The 14,146-nt window shown below is 39.0% G+C and overlaps 1 protein-coding gene across 1 annotated transcript; it reads left to right on the top strand.

Annotated features, from left to right (window-relative positions):
- Window positions 1–312: 312 nt before the first annotated feature.
- Window positions 313–2,224, top strand: LOC128612567 (rho-related GTP-binding protein RhoB). The gene has a single exon (XM_053632865.1). The coding sequence runs from the start codon at window positions 468–470 to the stop codon at window positions 1,056–1,058; it is 591 nt and encodes a 196-aa protein (XP_053488840.1). The 5' UTR covers window positions 313–467; the 3' UTR covers window positions 1,059–2,224.
- Window positions 2,225–14,146: the final 11,922 nt, after the last annotated feature.

Raw genomic sequence — 14,146 nt, 5'->3', positions numbered from 1 at the left:
TATTAAATAAAACTAATAAATGTATCCATCCAAGATAAATGAGTTGTATTATATATTATATATAAAAGTAATGTTCTTCTGAAATGTTTATCTTGTTTAAGAACCTTTATCTTAGGTTAGCGTGCAAACACGCATGCGCAAGATAAACCACAGGCCGGTCACTTCTAGTCCTCGTGGCGAAAGAATAAACACCGCCCTCTTTGCTGACTCAGCCAATCAGACCGCGTGTTTGAAACCATGAAGTCATCGTGCCGCTTTCCATTGGAGTGCTATATTAAGAAAGCAGTGAGGTTGCTTTATAAAGAAGTTCTGCCCAGCAGCTGTTCATGAGAACGCTGTGGTCAAACCTGGGGAGAGGAAGTGACCGTGTAGATTATAGATCGGCGTGACTGAAGCCTAGATTTATATCTAGGAAGGTTATTTAGTGATTACTTTGACTTTCTCTTCTGAGTGACTGAAAGAGTACAATGGCTGCTATCCGAAAGAAGCTGGTGGTGGTCGGGGACGGCGCGTGCGGCAAGACGTGTCTCCTGATCGTGTTCAGCAAGGACGAGTTCCCCGAGGTGTACGTGCCCACAGTGTTTGAGAACTACGTAGCGGACATCGAGGTGGACAGCAAGCAGGTGGAGCTGGCGCTGTGGGACACGGCCGGCCAGGAGGATTACGACCGGCTCCGACCCCTCTCCTATCCGGACACAGACGTCATACTCATGTGCTTCTCTGTGGACAGCCCTGACTCGCTGGAGAACATCCCTGAGAAGTGGGTTCCCGAGGTCAAGCACTTCTGTCCTAACGTGCCCATCATACTGGTGGCCAACAAGAAGGACTTGCGCAACGATGAGAATGTGCGCAATGAGCTGGCGCGCATGAAGCAGGAGCCGGTGAAGGGCGAGGACGGGCGCGCCATGGCTGTGCGCATCGGTGCCTACGACTATCTGGAGTGTTCAGCTAAGACTAAAGAAGGCGTGCGGGAGGTGTTTGAGACGGCCACCCGCGCCGCGCTGCAGAAGAGGACGAGACCCGCTCCGGGCTGTGGTCAGTGCTGCAAACTGCTCTGAACTGGTTTCACTGAACTCTTCTGAAAAATACCGAGAAATCACGACGTGTCCTGCTCCGTCGCTACACGAACGCACACGCAGAACAGCAGCTGTTGCTGTAAAAATGGGCGCGTCTCCTTTTTTGTGAAGAATAAAGTACCTCTAAAGCCCATTGAGGGGGAGAGGGAACACTGAATTGCCCCCTTGCTCGTTGCATTATGGGATCGGACGGCTGGAGTTGAATGGCAAACCTATTGGTCTACTGCAAGTCCGACAATAGACAATGGGGTTTACAGCTATGAGCAGCCTTCCTAAATATTTACAGGGTCAAAATTGAAGCCTTGGGTTATCCTGCTCCCAGACATGACTACAGAGAGAGAGAGAAAGAGAAATGTGTTGCTTACACTGAAACTGTTGCCATGCAGTGCTCCAAAAAGCTTGGAAGAAATGCATGAGGATGCATGGAGGATGGCTGGAGTGGGGGATGTGGGTGGTCAGGGCTCAGGCCTGTGTTTCATTGTGCTTTGCTCAAAATTCAACTTGCTTTTAATCACAGCCAGTGGGAACATACGTATATAATATTATATTAGTGCATTAAAATGTTGCCATAGAGATCACAATATATACACGATGGCCCAAATTTGATTGATTGTTTGGGGGGGGGGGGATTTGTGCTTGGTTACAATGCAGTCCAAATGCACATACCATTTAAATTATTGTTTTGCTAATCTCTAGGAGGTATTAAATGCCAGGTCTACAATGATCAGCATAATCCCAGCGCACTGAAAGAAACTGCCTTTTTTTTTTTTTTTGCTGTTTTAAAAGAATGAAAAAGAACATTGTACAAGCCCTTATCTTCGTGTTTGATACCACCGAGGCACACAGCTTAAGAGGAGATTTACAATAAATGCATATTTTCCACTACTTAATGTCTGTGGTACTTTTTAAGTTTGGTTTTAAAATTATTTTCATGGTTCATGTTTACATAAACCCAGCAAGTATTTGACATGACTGATTGTTTTACAGAACAAATATTAAATGTTTCATGTGTATATATAAGTATGTGTCTTGTGTTTATGTGGACGGAAGCCTTAAGGCTTAATTTTCTTTCTTTTTTTTTTGGAATCTTGTGGTTTTAACTGTATAACTGGTTTTACAGTAATAAAATTGGAAGTGAAATAAAACAAGGGTGGGGTCAGATGCTTTTGAGCACTATGCCATTTAAGATTCATTTAACAGTAGCCAGTCATTTAAATATGTTATTTCATAGCTGTACATGTATTTATACACCCAGATGTCACAGCACAAAATATATTACTGTCTTTCTCGCCACATAAATTTGTGGTTTTGATAAAAGCTAATGAGGTAAACTGTACATTATTGAGCCAAATCTTTTTCCCCAATTTTGAGGAATTTACAATCTATTATCATACCCTTAAATAATGTTAAATAATCATACATGTTAGTGTATGATAATAGCCTTGCTTAATGGTTCTTTATAAAACCTCTATTAAATGAAGCAAGAAATCCATAGCAATATACTCACGCAGAATAGATAATATAAGGACATAATGCAAAATGTGGCTTTGGGACAGAATAAAATATTTGAGTATTTCTATCATATGAACAATCATTTTAAGTTAACACTTCTTTACTTTTGGACAAGGTATAAACAACAGTGTTCTTATCAGCTAAATTGACTTTATATGTCTTTTACAACTACTCCTGCACAGCATTTACACTTCACATGTTTTGTGTGATAAGCATATATAAAAATATAATATAAAAATGAGGGCACAGTGGCTTAGTGGTTAGCATGTTTGCCTCACACCTCCAGGGTTGGGGGTTTGATTCCTTCCTCCACCCTGTGCATGCGAAACTTGCATGTTCTCCTCATGCTTTGGGGGTTTCCTCCAGGTACTCCGGTTTCCTCCCCCAGTCCAAAAACATGCACTGTAGGCTGGTTGGTATTTCCAAATTGTCTGTAGTGGGATTGTGCCTTGTGATGTGTTGGCACCCCATCCAGGGTGTCCCCCGCCCCATCCCCCAGGTCCCCCGGGATAGGCTCCAGGCTCCCCGTGACACTGTAGGGTAATTGGTACAGAAAATGGATGGATAATATAAAAATATTGAGTTGTTAAAGTGAGATATGGTATCCTATTTTAACTTTGAAGTGTTTGGTGTGTCTAGTTACACTTAAAGTAAAATCATTTGATGCTCAAGATGTCTGAGTTTTTTCCCCCACACAAAACACATTCCCTAGGGCTATAATAGATGTGAGACCTCCTACAGACCTTTACTCATCAGATTTAATCAACATTTGAGTGTTAAAGCTGATACTTCCGCATTGCTTATTTGGTGAGCAGTTGTTTGTGCTCTGCTCAGCCCATCTCCCACCCCTCATCCTCGCCACATTCTACAGAGGAACTATTGAGAGCATCCTGAGCAGCTGCATCATGGTCTGATTCAGAAATTGCACCTTATCAGATTGCAAGATCCTGCAGCGGATAGCGAGGACAGCTCAGAGGGGTCTCTCTTCCCTCCATCATAGACATTTACACCATACGCTGCATCCGCAAAGCCACAAGCATTGTGGATGACCACACACACCCCTCACGCACACACTTCACCCTCTTGCCGTCTGGAAAAAGGTAATGAAGCATTTGGGCCCTCATGGCCAGACTGTGTAACAGCTTCTTCCCCCAAGCCATCAGACTCCTCAATACTCAGAGAATGGACTGACACACACACACACACGCACACACACTCTGAACTGAACACCATCCCACTCCCATTGCAATATTTGCACATTCCTGTATTGACTCTATTGCATTTTTGCTACTAATGTACTTATAAAAGATATTATATTTAATTTATTGTCACTATTATACACTTTCCTGTTTGCTACTGTAATAACTGCTATGTCCATATTTGGTATGAGCTAATCTGCTGAATACTCAGTCATAGCATGTTATGTTTACATTTACACCTTTTAAATTATATTCTTACTCTTTGGCACCTATCTTCTGTTATATCGGACACGTCCACATTAAAACTGTGTACTGTTCGGAGCTACACTGTCACTTACTGTGCCTATTATCCTGTTTTAGTAGTACTGTACTGTCTTGTGTTAGAACACGTTTGCATGTGCACTTTATGTAAAAATGTGTAGATCTTATTCAGTTCCGTGTCGTCTCATGTGGTTAGTGTGTTGTTTTATGTAGCACCATGGTCCTGGAGGAACATCATTTCGTTTCACTGTGTACTGTACCAGCTCTATATGGTTGAAATGACAAAAAAAGTCCCTTGAATTTGAACTTAAACTTGAACTCATTAGCACATGAAAGTTCAGGGTTGCTCTTTAGACTATTTTACATGCCCAGGCTCGTTTACCATGCTTAAGGCCAAATCACAGTCGCTTCAAACATGTGGAGAACATTCTTGCAAAACACTGAAGGTTTTCATCCTGATGATGCAACTAATATAAATATAAAAGACAATAAAAATACAGTGTTGGTGATGATGATGCAACATTATGACCTAGAAATGCTTTTACATTGTGATGCCACTTTTGTGTTGTAACAGGCATCATTATTTTTCCATTTGTAAATGTGGAAATTAAAACAATGTAACAGACCCAACAAAGGAAAGAGTGACAAATCGTATCCACCCTATAATAGGATACAATACTCCCTGATATGATTTCGCCTCTTTGTATTCTTATTACAATAGCAAAAGATAAGTACATTTATTGGGTAAAGGAAAATAAAATGGTATTTAGCTTTTTTTCCTTCCTGATGCCAATACTGACCTGAGAACTTATCCTCAAGCTCATCCTTATCATGTGATAAGATATACAGTATATAATAAGTAAGGAATAAAACATCATGGAGCATGTTGTTAAGAAAATAATCAACGATTGGGTGGTGTAATGTGGCCTGATATCCCAAAGTATTCCTGGTATTCCTCTTATTCCAAAGCAATTTGCTAATATCCACTAAATAAATTAGTTCCAGTACTCACATTATGACAGGCATAAACAGTTGTTCCCTTACCAGCCACTGGCTGTCACTCTCTTGAAGTTAGTACCCACCCAGCAAAAACTCAATGAAAAGATGTTGAAAAGACAATTTTGAAATCTCAACAACGTTGGTTGAAAAGTGAAAGGTGAAAAGCCGTCTTTTTCGGGCTGTTTCAGAGACTTGAATTCAACCTAATTTCAACCATGAATTTATGATTATATATATTATATTCATTCTATTATTATATCATTATATTATATTCATAATTACTCTCAAAATGAGACACTTGAGAAAAAGTACCAATAAAGTATTTATTGACATGCCAGATACATCTGCCAGACCGTCCAGGAGCATTGTCTGTACTTAAAAAATAAAAAAATAAAAATAAATAAATAAATAAATAAACCCTTTAAAATTTTTTTGCATGTCCTGAGTAGTAAAAGCCAGACAACATCAACAGACTTTCATGCCACTCCACCACAGAGCCGTGAGGAACTTCAGTCCCTGGAAACAAAAAGAGGGAATTTCATACTAAACAGGCTGTAACTTTAGAATTAATCAAATTAATCCAGACGTTCATCTTGGGATAAATTTGGATCAAATCAGACGGAGTAAACAAAGCCCAATTTTCAATGACTATTTTCAGCAAGTAGAGCGTCAAACTCCCCCCGCCGATACTCACCACCTTCTACAGACAGATGATAGAGAGCCTCCTGACCAGCTGTTTCACTGTGTGGTATGGGAACTATACAGCCTCCGACAGCAAGACCATAAAGCGAATTGTGAGGACAGCGGAAAGGATCATCGGAGGCTCTCTACCCACCATCGACACCTCACTCAACAACCGCTGCATCTGCAAAGCCATCACTATTGCGGATGACCCCACTCACCCCTACCATGAATTCTTCACCCTCCTGCCATCTGGCAGAAGGTACCCGAGCACCCATGCCACCACCAGCAGACTCCGCAACAGTTTCTTCTTGAGGCAGTCAGATTACTCAACAGATTACTGCCTCCAAACGCTCACCTGGGCTAGTCAAACACCTAACCCAGTATGACTCACTGTGTACCATTGCACACCACACTTTACAAAGCTGCATCAGTCACTTTTATATTATGAAACTCATTTTTACTGTCAATATTGCTGCTACTCTTGTGCTGCTACATTAGTTACTATAGTTTACTGCCCATGTTCTCTGCATTTATTGCCTTGCAATCATCTCATACTGTTGTGTATTTGCACTTTATGTCATCCTGCATACTGTTCTTTGTTGCACCATGGTCCTGAAGAAACAACATTTTGTTCCAATTTATACAAGCTATACAGAGGAATGGCAATAAAAACTCACGTGACTTGACTATTTTTGGGCTAAATAAACGGCAAAAAGTCTGGTGTTTGGTGGGTAAGACAAAAATGCAGCTTGTCACATTACTGAGAAACTGTTCCCAGTTATAGCGCACCATCATAGAAACTACCGGAAAACTTTAAGTTACAGCTTTACCTCTGACTGTTATATCGCACCTAATTGTATACGCCTTCCAAGAAATTCCATATAATTTTTTTATTGGAACCACAGTGTAAAACGTCTTGTTGCTGGGCAGAATCATCAGAGTTGAATAAAAAATGAAATAAAAATAGATGACCTACTTAATGCTGTTGAGTGCCAGTTGACTGATCTATTATGCATCCTCCTATCAGTAAGAGCAGTTAGAGCCTGTCAAGGCTTTTAAAAACACACAGAGCTACATCCTTTATATGGGAAGTCTGATGATTACTGCACTTTTTCATCTGAGCAGTATGGAGTGTAGCATTTTCTTCCTGAAATCTTTGTATTCTCTTGGGTGAATAGGGGGCAAAAATCTAGGCCATCAAAGAGGAGAAGAGGCACATGGATAGAGCTCAGGGGAGGATGATGGGATAGCTCAAAGGGAAGTGTGTGGGCTGACTAGTTTGGTTGGAGGAAAGGGTGAATTTATTGATTTATTCATGTATTTTAGCTTTGTTTATTTTGTCCTCTGTCTCAGGGCCATATGTCACTGGGGTACTCATCAAAGCGAATGCGGGAAAAAAAATTAGAAAAAAAGAGTTAGTCTGCAAATCCAAATCCCATAGTTACACAGGAATCATACAACACAAATTAACTAATGGGAGATAATGTATTTGTGCATAGCAAGTGCAAAATAGGCACAGAATATGACTGACAATATTAATATATATTTTATTGTACACATACACACACACACACGTGTATAATCATATAGCGTTTCAATCCTTTGTTGTATTTCATGGAATAAAGAGCATACATAGTGTTGTGTGTATTTTTCCGAAGGGGAAAATACCGATTTTACACAATGACAGGATATGAGCTGTAGGGGTGAAATCTTCACAAATCAGCTGCATGCACCAACAAATGACAGCTACACTCATCACCTAATATTACACAGGAAACCTGCAGGAAGCACTTAGAGATGAAACCTAATATAAAACTCTGACGAGAGACCATTGTTCTGAATCAGCAGCACCATAGAGGAGGTCTGACTACTTAATCCTTATCCTACATTAGTAAACTTTTCCACAGAGTGTTAAGATACAGAAAAAGTAAGCACAGCCGTCTACATACCTTCAACAGTGTCTATTTGTGCACAGATGAAAACAACACTGGCCACACAGCGGGCTATAGCTAGTCCACCAGTTTAAAAGACTATAATAGGTAGCTTAGCTGAAGTTATCTCTTTAAAGTATTTTTAATGTTAATAATTTGCCAAGCTTTCTAGCAAGCTAGCCAAACCTAAACTAAGCATTATATTAGCTAATTCAGTAACTAAGTTATAACAATCTTGCTAGCAGTAGGTTACGTAATGATAGCTAGCTTTCTAGCAAAAATAACTACTGACCATAGCTTTATCCTGGTCAGAGTGGCAGTAGATCTGAAGTCTATCCTGTATTTTTGGTCACACTAATTGCAGTTAATCCAGCTTTCATGACACTTGTCTAAAAGAAAATGTGACTGTTTTCATAGGTGTTTTATAGCCAAAATAGCTGCTAGTGGCGAATGGACATAACTGAGAGATTTAAGTGTATGGTTTTAAGTGTGACCATTCAGATGTTAATAACTCATGAATTTCAGTAATCCCTTTTGTAGAGAAATCCATGCCCTTCAGCCCGGATAAAATTCTCCATATATAAAATATACAATTCTGCCTGAGTGGTCAAAAAAACCCCACAAAAAAACAACAAAACCAAAAAAAAACACACAAAAAAAAACAGAAGTGGGGGTTACGTAACTTGGTTACAGAAAGTGACATGTTCTTGATTATGTTTAATTCTCACCTTTTAGAGGTTTGGCGTTGAAAAGACAAAGACCCAGACCTCCAGTTAGACCTACGCAAATGACATTTCTCTATAAACAGGAAGCATCATTCAAAACAACTGATGTCACTTCAAGCTCGGTCCATCTAGACAGTCGTAATTGTTTGTTAGTCATATTTGTACAGGACTGGCGGCAAAAGACAAGAATCAGAGGCAGTTGCAACATGCTTGAGTAAGCACGGGGATAGAAAGAGCTGGAGGATCTGTACAGCGTTCCCTGGTGGATGGTAGTTCGGGGAAGAGTTCCGATCTGTACACTGGATAAACACTTCTTCCAGCCAAATCTGTGCTCTGAGGTCATTGGCCTAATGAATGACTCACTTGGGAAGGTCTCCAAGCTTGTTTGTTTCCAGACCAAGCAAGAACAGAGCAATGCCAGCCACCACTGTGTAGTATTTTTTTAAAGTCCATTCCTGTACTCAAATGTGTGTGTGTGTGGAGGGGGGAGAGACGAGCAAGATACACAAAAGCCATGGTACATTTTTTGGTGAAGTGTTTATAACACTTTAAATAGAAAGGTTGCAAGAATGGGATCTGGGGGTATTAAGCTTGGAATTTCCTGCTCTTTATCATGTGTGTTCAGGCAAGGTGTGATAGTTTGCAAATATTTACGCATGTCCATGTGTGCATGCTTTTATGTCTGCGTGCTTTTGTATTAAACTCACATATCTATGTATTATTTTTCAGCTCTGATGAAGTAATTTACTGAAAATGATATCATTATCCATATCGATATGTCTAACAAATAAACATGGTGTTTCTGATCTGCATCCATTCATCATAATACATTTAGTAATGTCTATTTTACAGTTTGTACCTTCAGAGAATGTCAAATGTTTAATGTGGCTGCTGATAGCTTGCTAGGACACAGAGCTAGATTGCTAGGACAGGTTTATAGGATTGATTTATAAAGGGCTGAACATTCCAGAGATCTATACACAGCAACTCCATGGAGGAGGAATCAAAAACGCCCTGTCTCGGATACAGCGTTGCTGATTAAAACATAAGCCTGCAAACACATGACTAAACCTGGGGCAAGAATCTGCACAGTGTTCTTCAATAGCCCTTCTGAGTGGAGTTGGAACAAGCTTTATCGGAGTCTGGGAAACAGCCAAAATGACTGCATGACTGAAGGAGATGTTCTCAGGCCTGATTAAGATACTGACAAATGAATACATTTTCTTCCCTTTTTCCTTTGCGATAATGAATGATCAGTTTCAGGGTTCAGCATTGTGATTAGAAAATAGATAAACCTCTAAAAATAGCACAAATTTGAGTTATGGCTAGGGGTGGTATGGTTTGAAACTTTCACATGGCTTGATCATTAGTAGGTCACATGGCCATAACATTTATGAAGGCTATACTGTACCTGTACGAGGCACTCCCTAACTTACCTAAAACCCCTAAAGTGTAACTTCTCAGATATTTAAGTGTCATCTATGTTTTGTTTTTTTTTATTACTATTTTAAACTGGGTTTTGACAGGAAACGCTAGAAGAGAGAACTTCCTGGAGTGTCTCTATAACCGAAGAAAAAGATTAAAGGTTCTTTTTTTCCAGAAGAAGGTTTACCAACATCAATTCAGATGGGATGTACAGTGTATAGTTTATTTCCTGGGGTCATTTTGACTGGTTATTTTATAGAAGTTCAAATACTGCTTAATCTTTTCAAACATGTGCACGTACAGACCATAAAAAACTACTTATATGATGGATTTTGACATGATACACCAATAATAATAATAATAATAATAATAATAATAATAATAATAATAATAATATTACCATACCTCTCAATATAAAAATAGTCCAATTTGAATGGAAAGACATTTGAGGAAAACAATTTTGATAATGAAATTTCCATAAAATTTCTTACATTTTCAGTAGGCTATTCACCACATTGTCATTATAAGCTGAAAGAGGGAGTGGCTGTGAGGAAAGGCGGTGCTGAGCAAAAAAAAAAAAAAAAAAAAAAAGCATTTTATTAGGTATTATGTAAAGGTGAGTGGTGAGGTGAGTGGTAACACCATAACAGCCATAGTGTTAAAGGAACTGCTAAGCTTCATAAAGCATTCATGATTTATGGAAACAGGGTATGAATAGAGGGTTATGTATCTAGCTGAAATGAGTGTCTCATAAATCTAATTGAATCAACTCAGAACAGTTCTGGCATTGTTACATTTATTGAAATCATGCTTCTGTGTTTTAAAGAGTGTCACACATTCACTTCACCAACAAAATAAAACTAGCTCTTTTGCTTGTATTTCCTCATTTGTAAGTGGCTTTGGATAAAAGCGTCTGCTAAATGAATACATGTAAATGTCAATGTAATTGTAGCTCTCATTTTCAAGTATGCCAGTTTTTTTCTTTGAGAACATCCAACACATCTATCAACAAGATTAATTTCACCAATGTGATACATCTACCAAGCTGCTCATTCTCAGTTAAACAGTTTGTTTTGCAATCTGAAGAGACTATCTGGAAGATGGATATGGATGAGCAGTGTGAAAGGTATTTTTGTCATAAAAACACATGTGCAGTTAATCCAGCAGTGGTAGACACTGTTAAATGAGTAATGTTGATGGATCCAGTCTGATCTGGTTTGTTGAAATTACAACACAGCTACTTATCCACTTTGCTGTGCTCAGAATCAGATGGCTGGAATCTTGTTTACTAATGTACACCACGCGGCAAAAAGTACGTGGACGCCTGACAATCTTCCCCAAACTGTTGCCACACAGTTCGAAGCATAGAATTGTTTAGAATAGCTTTGTAAGCAGTAACATTCAGATTTCCTGTCACTGGAACTAAAGGGCCTAAACTTGTTCCAGCATGTTGTACCTGTGCACAAAACAAGGTTAATGAAGACATGGTTTTCAAGGTTGGAGAGGAAGAACTCGAGTGGCCTGCACAGAACCCTGACCTCAACCCCGCTGAACACTTTTGGGATGAATTGGAATGCTGACTGTGTGCCAGACCCCCTCATCTGACATCAGTCCACGAAATTCACTAATGCTCTTAGAACAGTCACAAATTCCCACAGCCACTTTCCAAACTGTAAGAGAGAGCCTTCTTCAACACATTTTCATTATAAACATATTTAACTTGTTATAATTTAGTTTCAAACAGCTTGACTTCAGGATTGTTGATATGTAAATAAATTTTCATGTGAGAAATCTATCAGATATCAGAGTGGTTAAATTCTGGAAAACAGCCACAGACAATGATGAAAAAAACATTGTTTACCAAAACGGTAAAAAATTGGCAAAATTATTTTGCCAATAATATTCTTTGACATCTGCAAGAAAACAAATATAAGTTACCAAAACAATGTGGAAATACTTTCTAACCATGCTTTGGCATCTGCCTAAGATCATGTTGGGTAAAGAGCCAGTTTAACAAAAGCAGCAGTAAATGCAGTCAGTCTGCCTAAAGGTGCCTACAACCTTGCTAGCTAAGTGTCATTTCCTCAGACAAAGAATAGCACACTTTGAGCAAGTTGGTGCAGAGCTATCTGCTGTAGTGAAATTGACATAAGCCTAATCAAAATGTCTACGATGCTCCTGGACTGATTATCATTAAAACAGAGAAAAGCTCTAACACACTCTGTACTGATGACAGAGGGCAAAGTTTTTCAATGTGACCTAATAAAAAAGACAAAAGAAAAGAAGTGACTAAATTAAACAGTGATTATTTACTCAATGTTTGCGTGAGCAGATGTCGGTTGAGTGAAGAGATGAGAATGAGCTCGTGTTTGAATGTCCCGAGTGACTTCTACCTCAGGTGAAGAGACAGAGACTGACATGGATGATGCTGATAATCTCAGTGAAAGAATAATAAGTGCATTATTCTTTAAAATCTGGCAGTAATGTAGATTAGGTTATAAATGTAGATGTGGAATGAAATCTTTAAATGCAATTTCTCCTTTTTTTTCACTTTTGGGTGCAACTAGACTTTAAAATGCTTTAACCTTGCAAAAAAGTGAATATTCATTTTTCAGTTCAGGAAAGCTTTTAGTTTTTAAACCTTTTTATAGTTGAAATTTAAGGTCACCACACATATTTCTCTCACTAATCATAAACATGTTTGAACTTCGTTCCTCAGACACAGTAGTGTGTCTACACTGGCCTATGGGCCTGGCCTACATTTTCGCATTACTCATGGATGAGCTTGCTCCCATGATTCACAGCTTATTTGTCACACACCAGTTCAGATCCATTCACGTCTCAGCCGCTGCTTCACCAGAATACAAAAAAACTCATTACAAAACACCCAGTGAGCTTTTGAGGCCAGTCCTCTGCTTTTGTTCAGTTTCAATGCGATTCCAGTGTCTTTTTTGCCATGACAATGCCTCATTTATCAATTTCCTCTCATTTCATACAGCTTAGCCTCTTTTGCATACATAAGAAATGTAAAGTGTGGAATGCTAATCTGAAGTTGCAAGAGGTTCAGTGTCAGCTGAATGAGTGTACTATCAAAAGAACAAGGCTAGTTAATGGTATTAGTCAAAGAGTACATTAGCTCTATCATCAAACAAATTACAGTAGCTATATTTACTATATTTACCATGCCACTGTTTTCTGAATGCAGTGTTTTCCAGTAGTGTTCTAAACTTATCAATGCAATCATCAGTTTGAGATTTGAAAAGTTGTAATCCAGTATTAAACTGATAGTGATGTTGGGAAGTGTTACTCCTGTGAGGTCTCTCTCTCTCATTTCTTCGGTAAGTGAACTGACCTACATCTGTCTGTCTTTAATGAGCTCTGCTAGTTTTAGACTCCAGGCCTGTTAAAGTGAACCGAACAAAAAAAAGGGTCCATGAGTCATGTCGAGATTCTGTGCATTTGTGTTGTCTGGAATAAAAAGAGGAACACTCCTTGGAGCATGCATTCAGAAAGTGTGTGTTTATGTCCCTTCATTACTATGCATTACATTGCTTCAGCAAGACTCATACCGTTAAATCTATTGCTTTGACTGTGTTTACAATGTACAGAATTGTGTTATAATTCCTTATACAAGTCAGTACGTACATTTTAGATATACATTTACTAATTTGGCAGACTCCCCCCCCCCCAAAAGCAACTTACCTATGGAACTCGTGCATCAAGGCTGCATCAAGGCTTTTCACACACTTGTCTGATGTGACCTGCACTATATTCAACACCTGCTAGGACAGAAGCTGCCAATTTAGGTGAAACACATAGGTGAAAAACATCTTAATCCTGTGACAAAATTATATACATGTGTTAATTTTTAAACCATTGTTGTGGGTGTTCCTGGTAGTAGTCAGTTACCCTGAATCTTCAAATCTTCAAAGCATCTTCAAAACCTTTCACCATTCACATGGACTGACTCCTCTCTACCAAAACATCATTTAGTAAAGCAAAAAAAGTTATACAATACCAACTGGGCCTGTGTGAAAATGTATTTGCCCCCATAGTTACTAATTCCTCAAATCTATGAAACTGCAGTCTTAATGGGGTTCAGCTGGATTAGACACAACCAGGTCTGATTACTGCAAACCCTGTTTAATCAAATCAACACTTAAATAGAACTTTTTCTATTGTTGTAGCATGTAGCATGAAGTTGGTTAAAAGGTTTTACCCAGTAACACACTATGCCAAAATTGAAAGAAATTCCAGAAATGAGGAGGAAGAAGGTGATTGAAAAACATCAGTGTGGGAAGGGTTACAAACCTATTTCAAAGCCTCTGGGACTC

Source organism: Ictalurus furcatus, chromosome 9, assembly GCF_023375685.1.
Source record: "Ictalurus furcatus strain D&B chromosome 9, Billie_1.0, whole genome shotgun sequence".
Classification (NCBI taxonomy): domain Eukaryota; kingdom Metazoa; phylum Chordata; class Actinopteri; order Siluriformes; family Ictaluridae; genus Ictalurus; species Ictalurus furcatus.
This window is presented reverse-complemented; position numbering and strand designations above follow the sequence as displayed.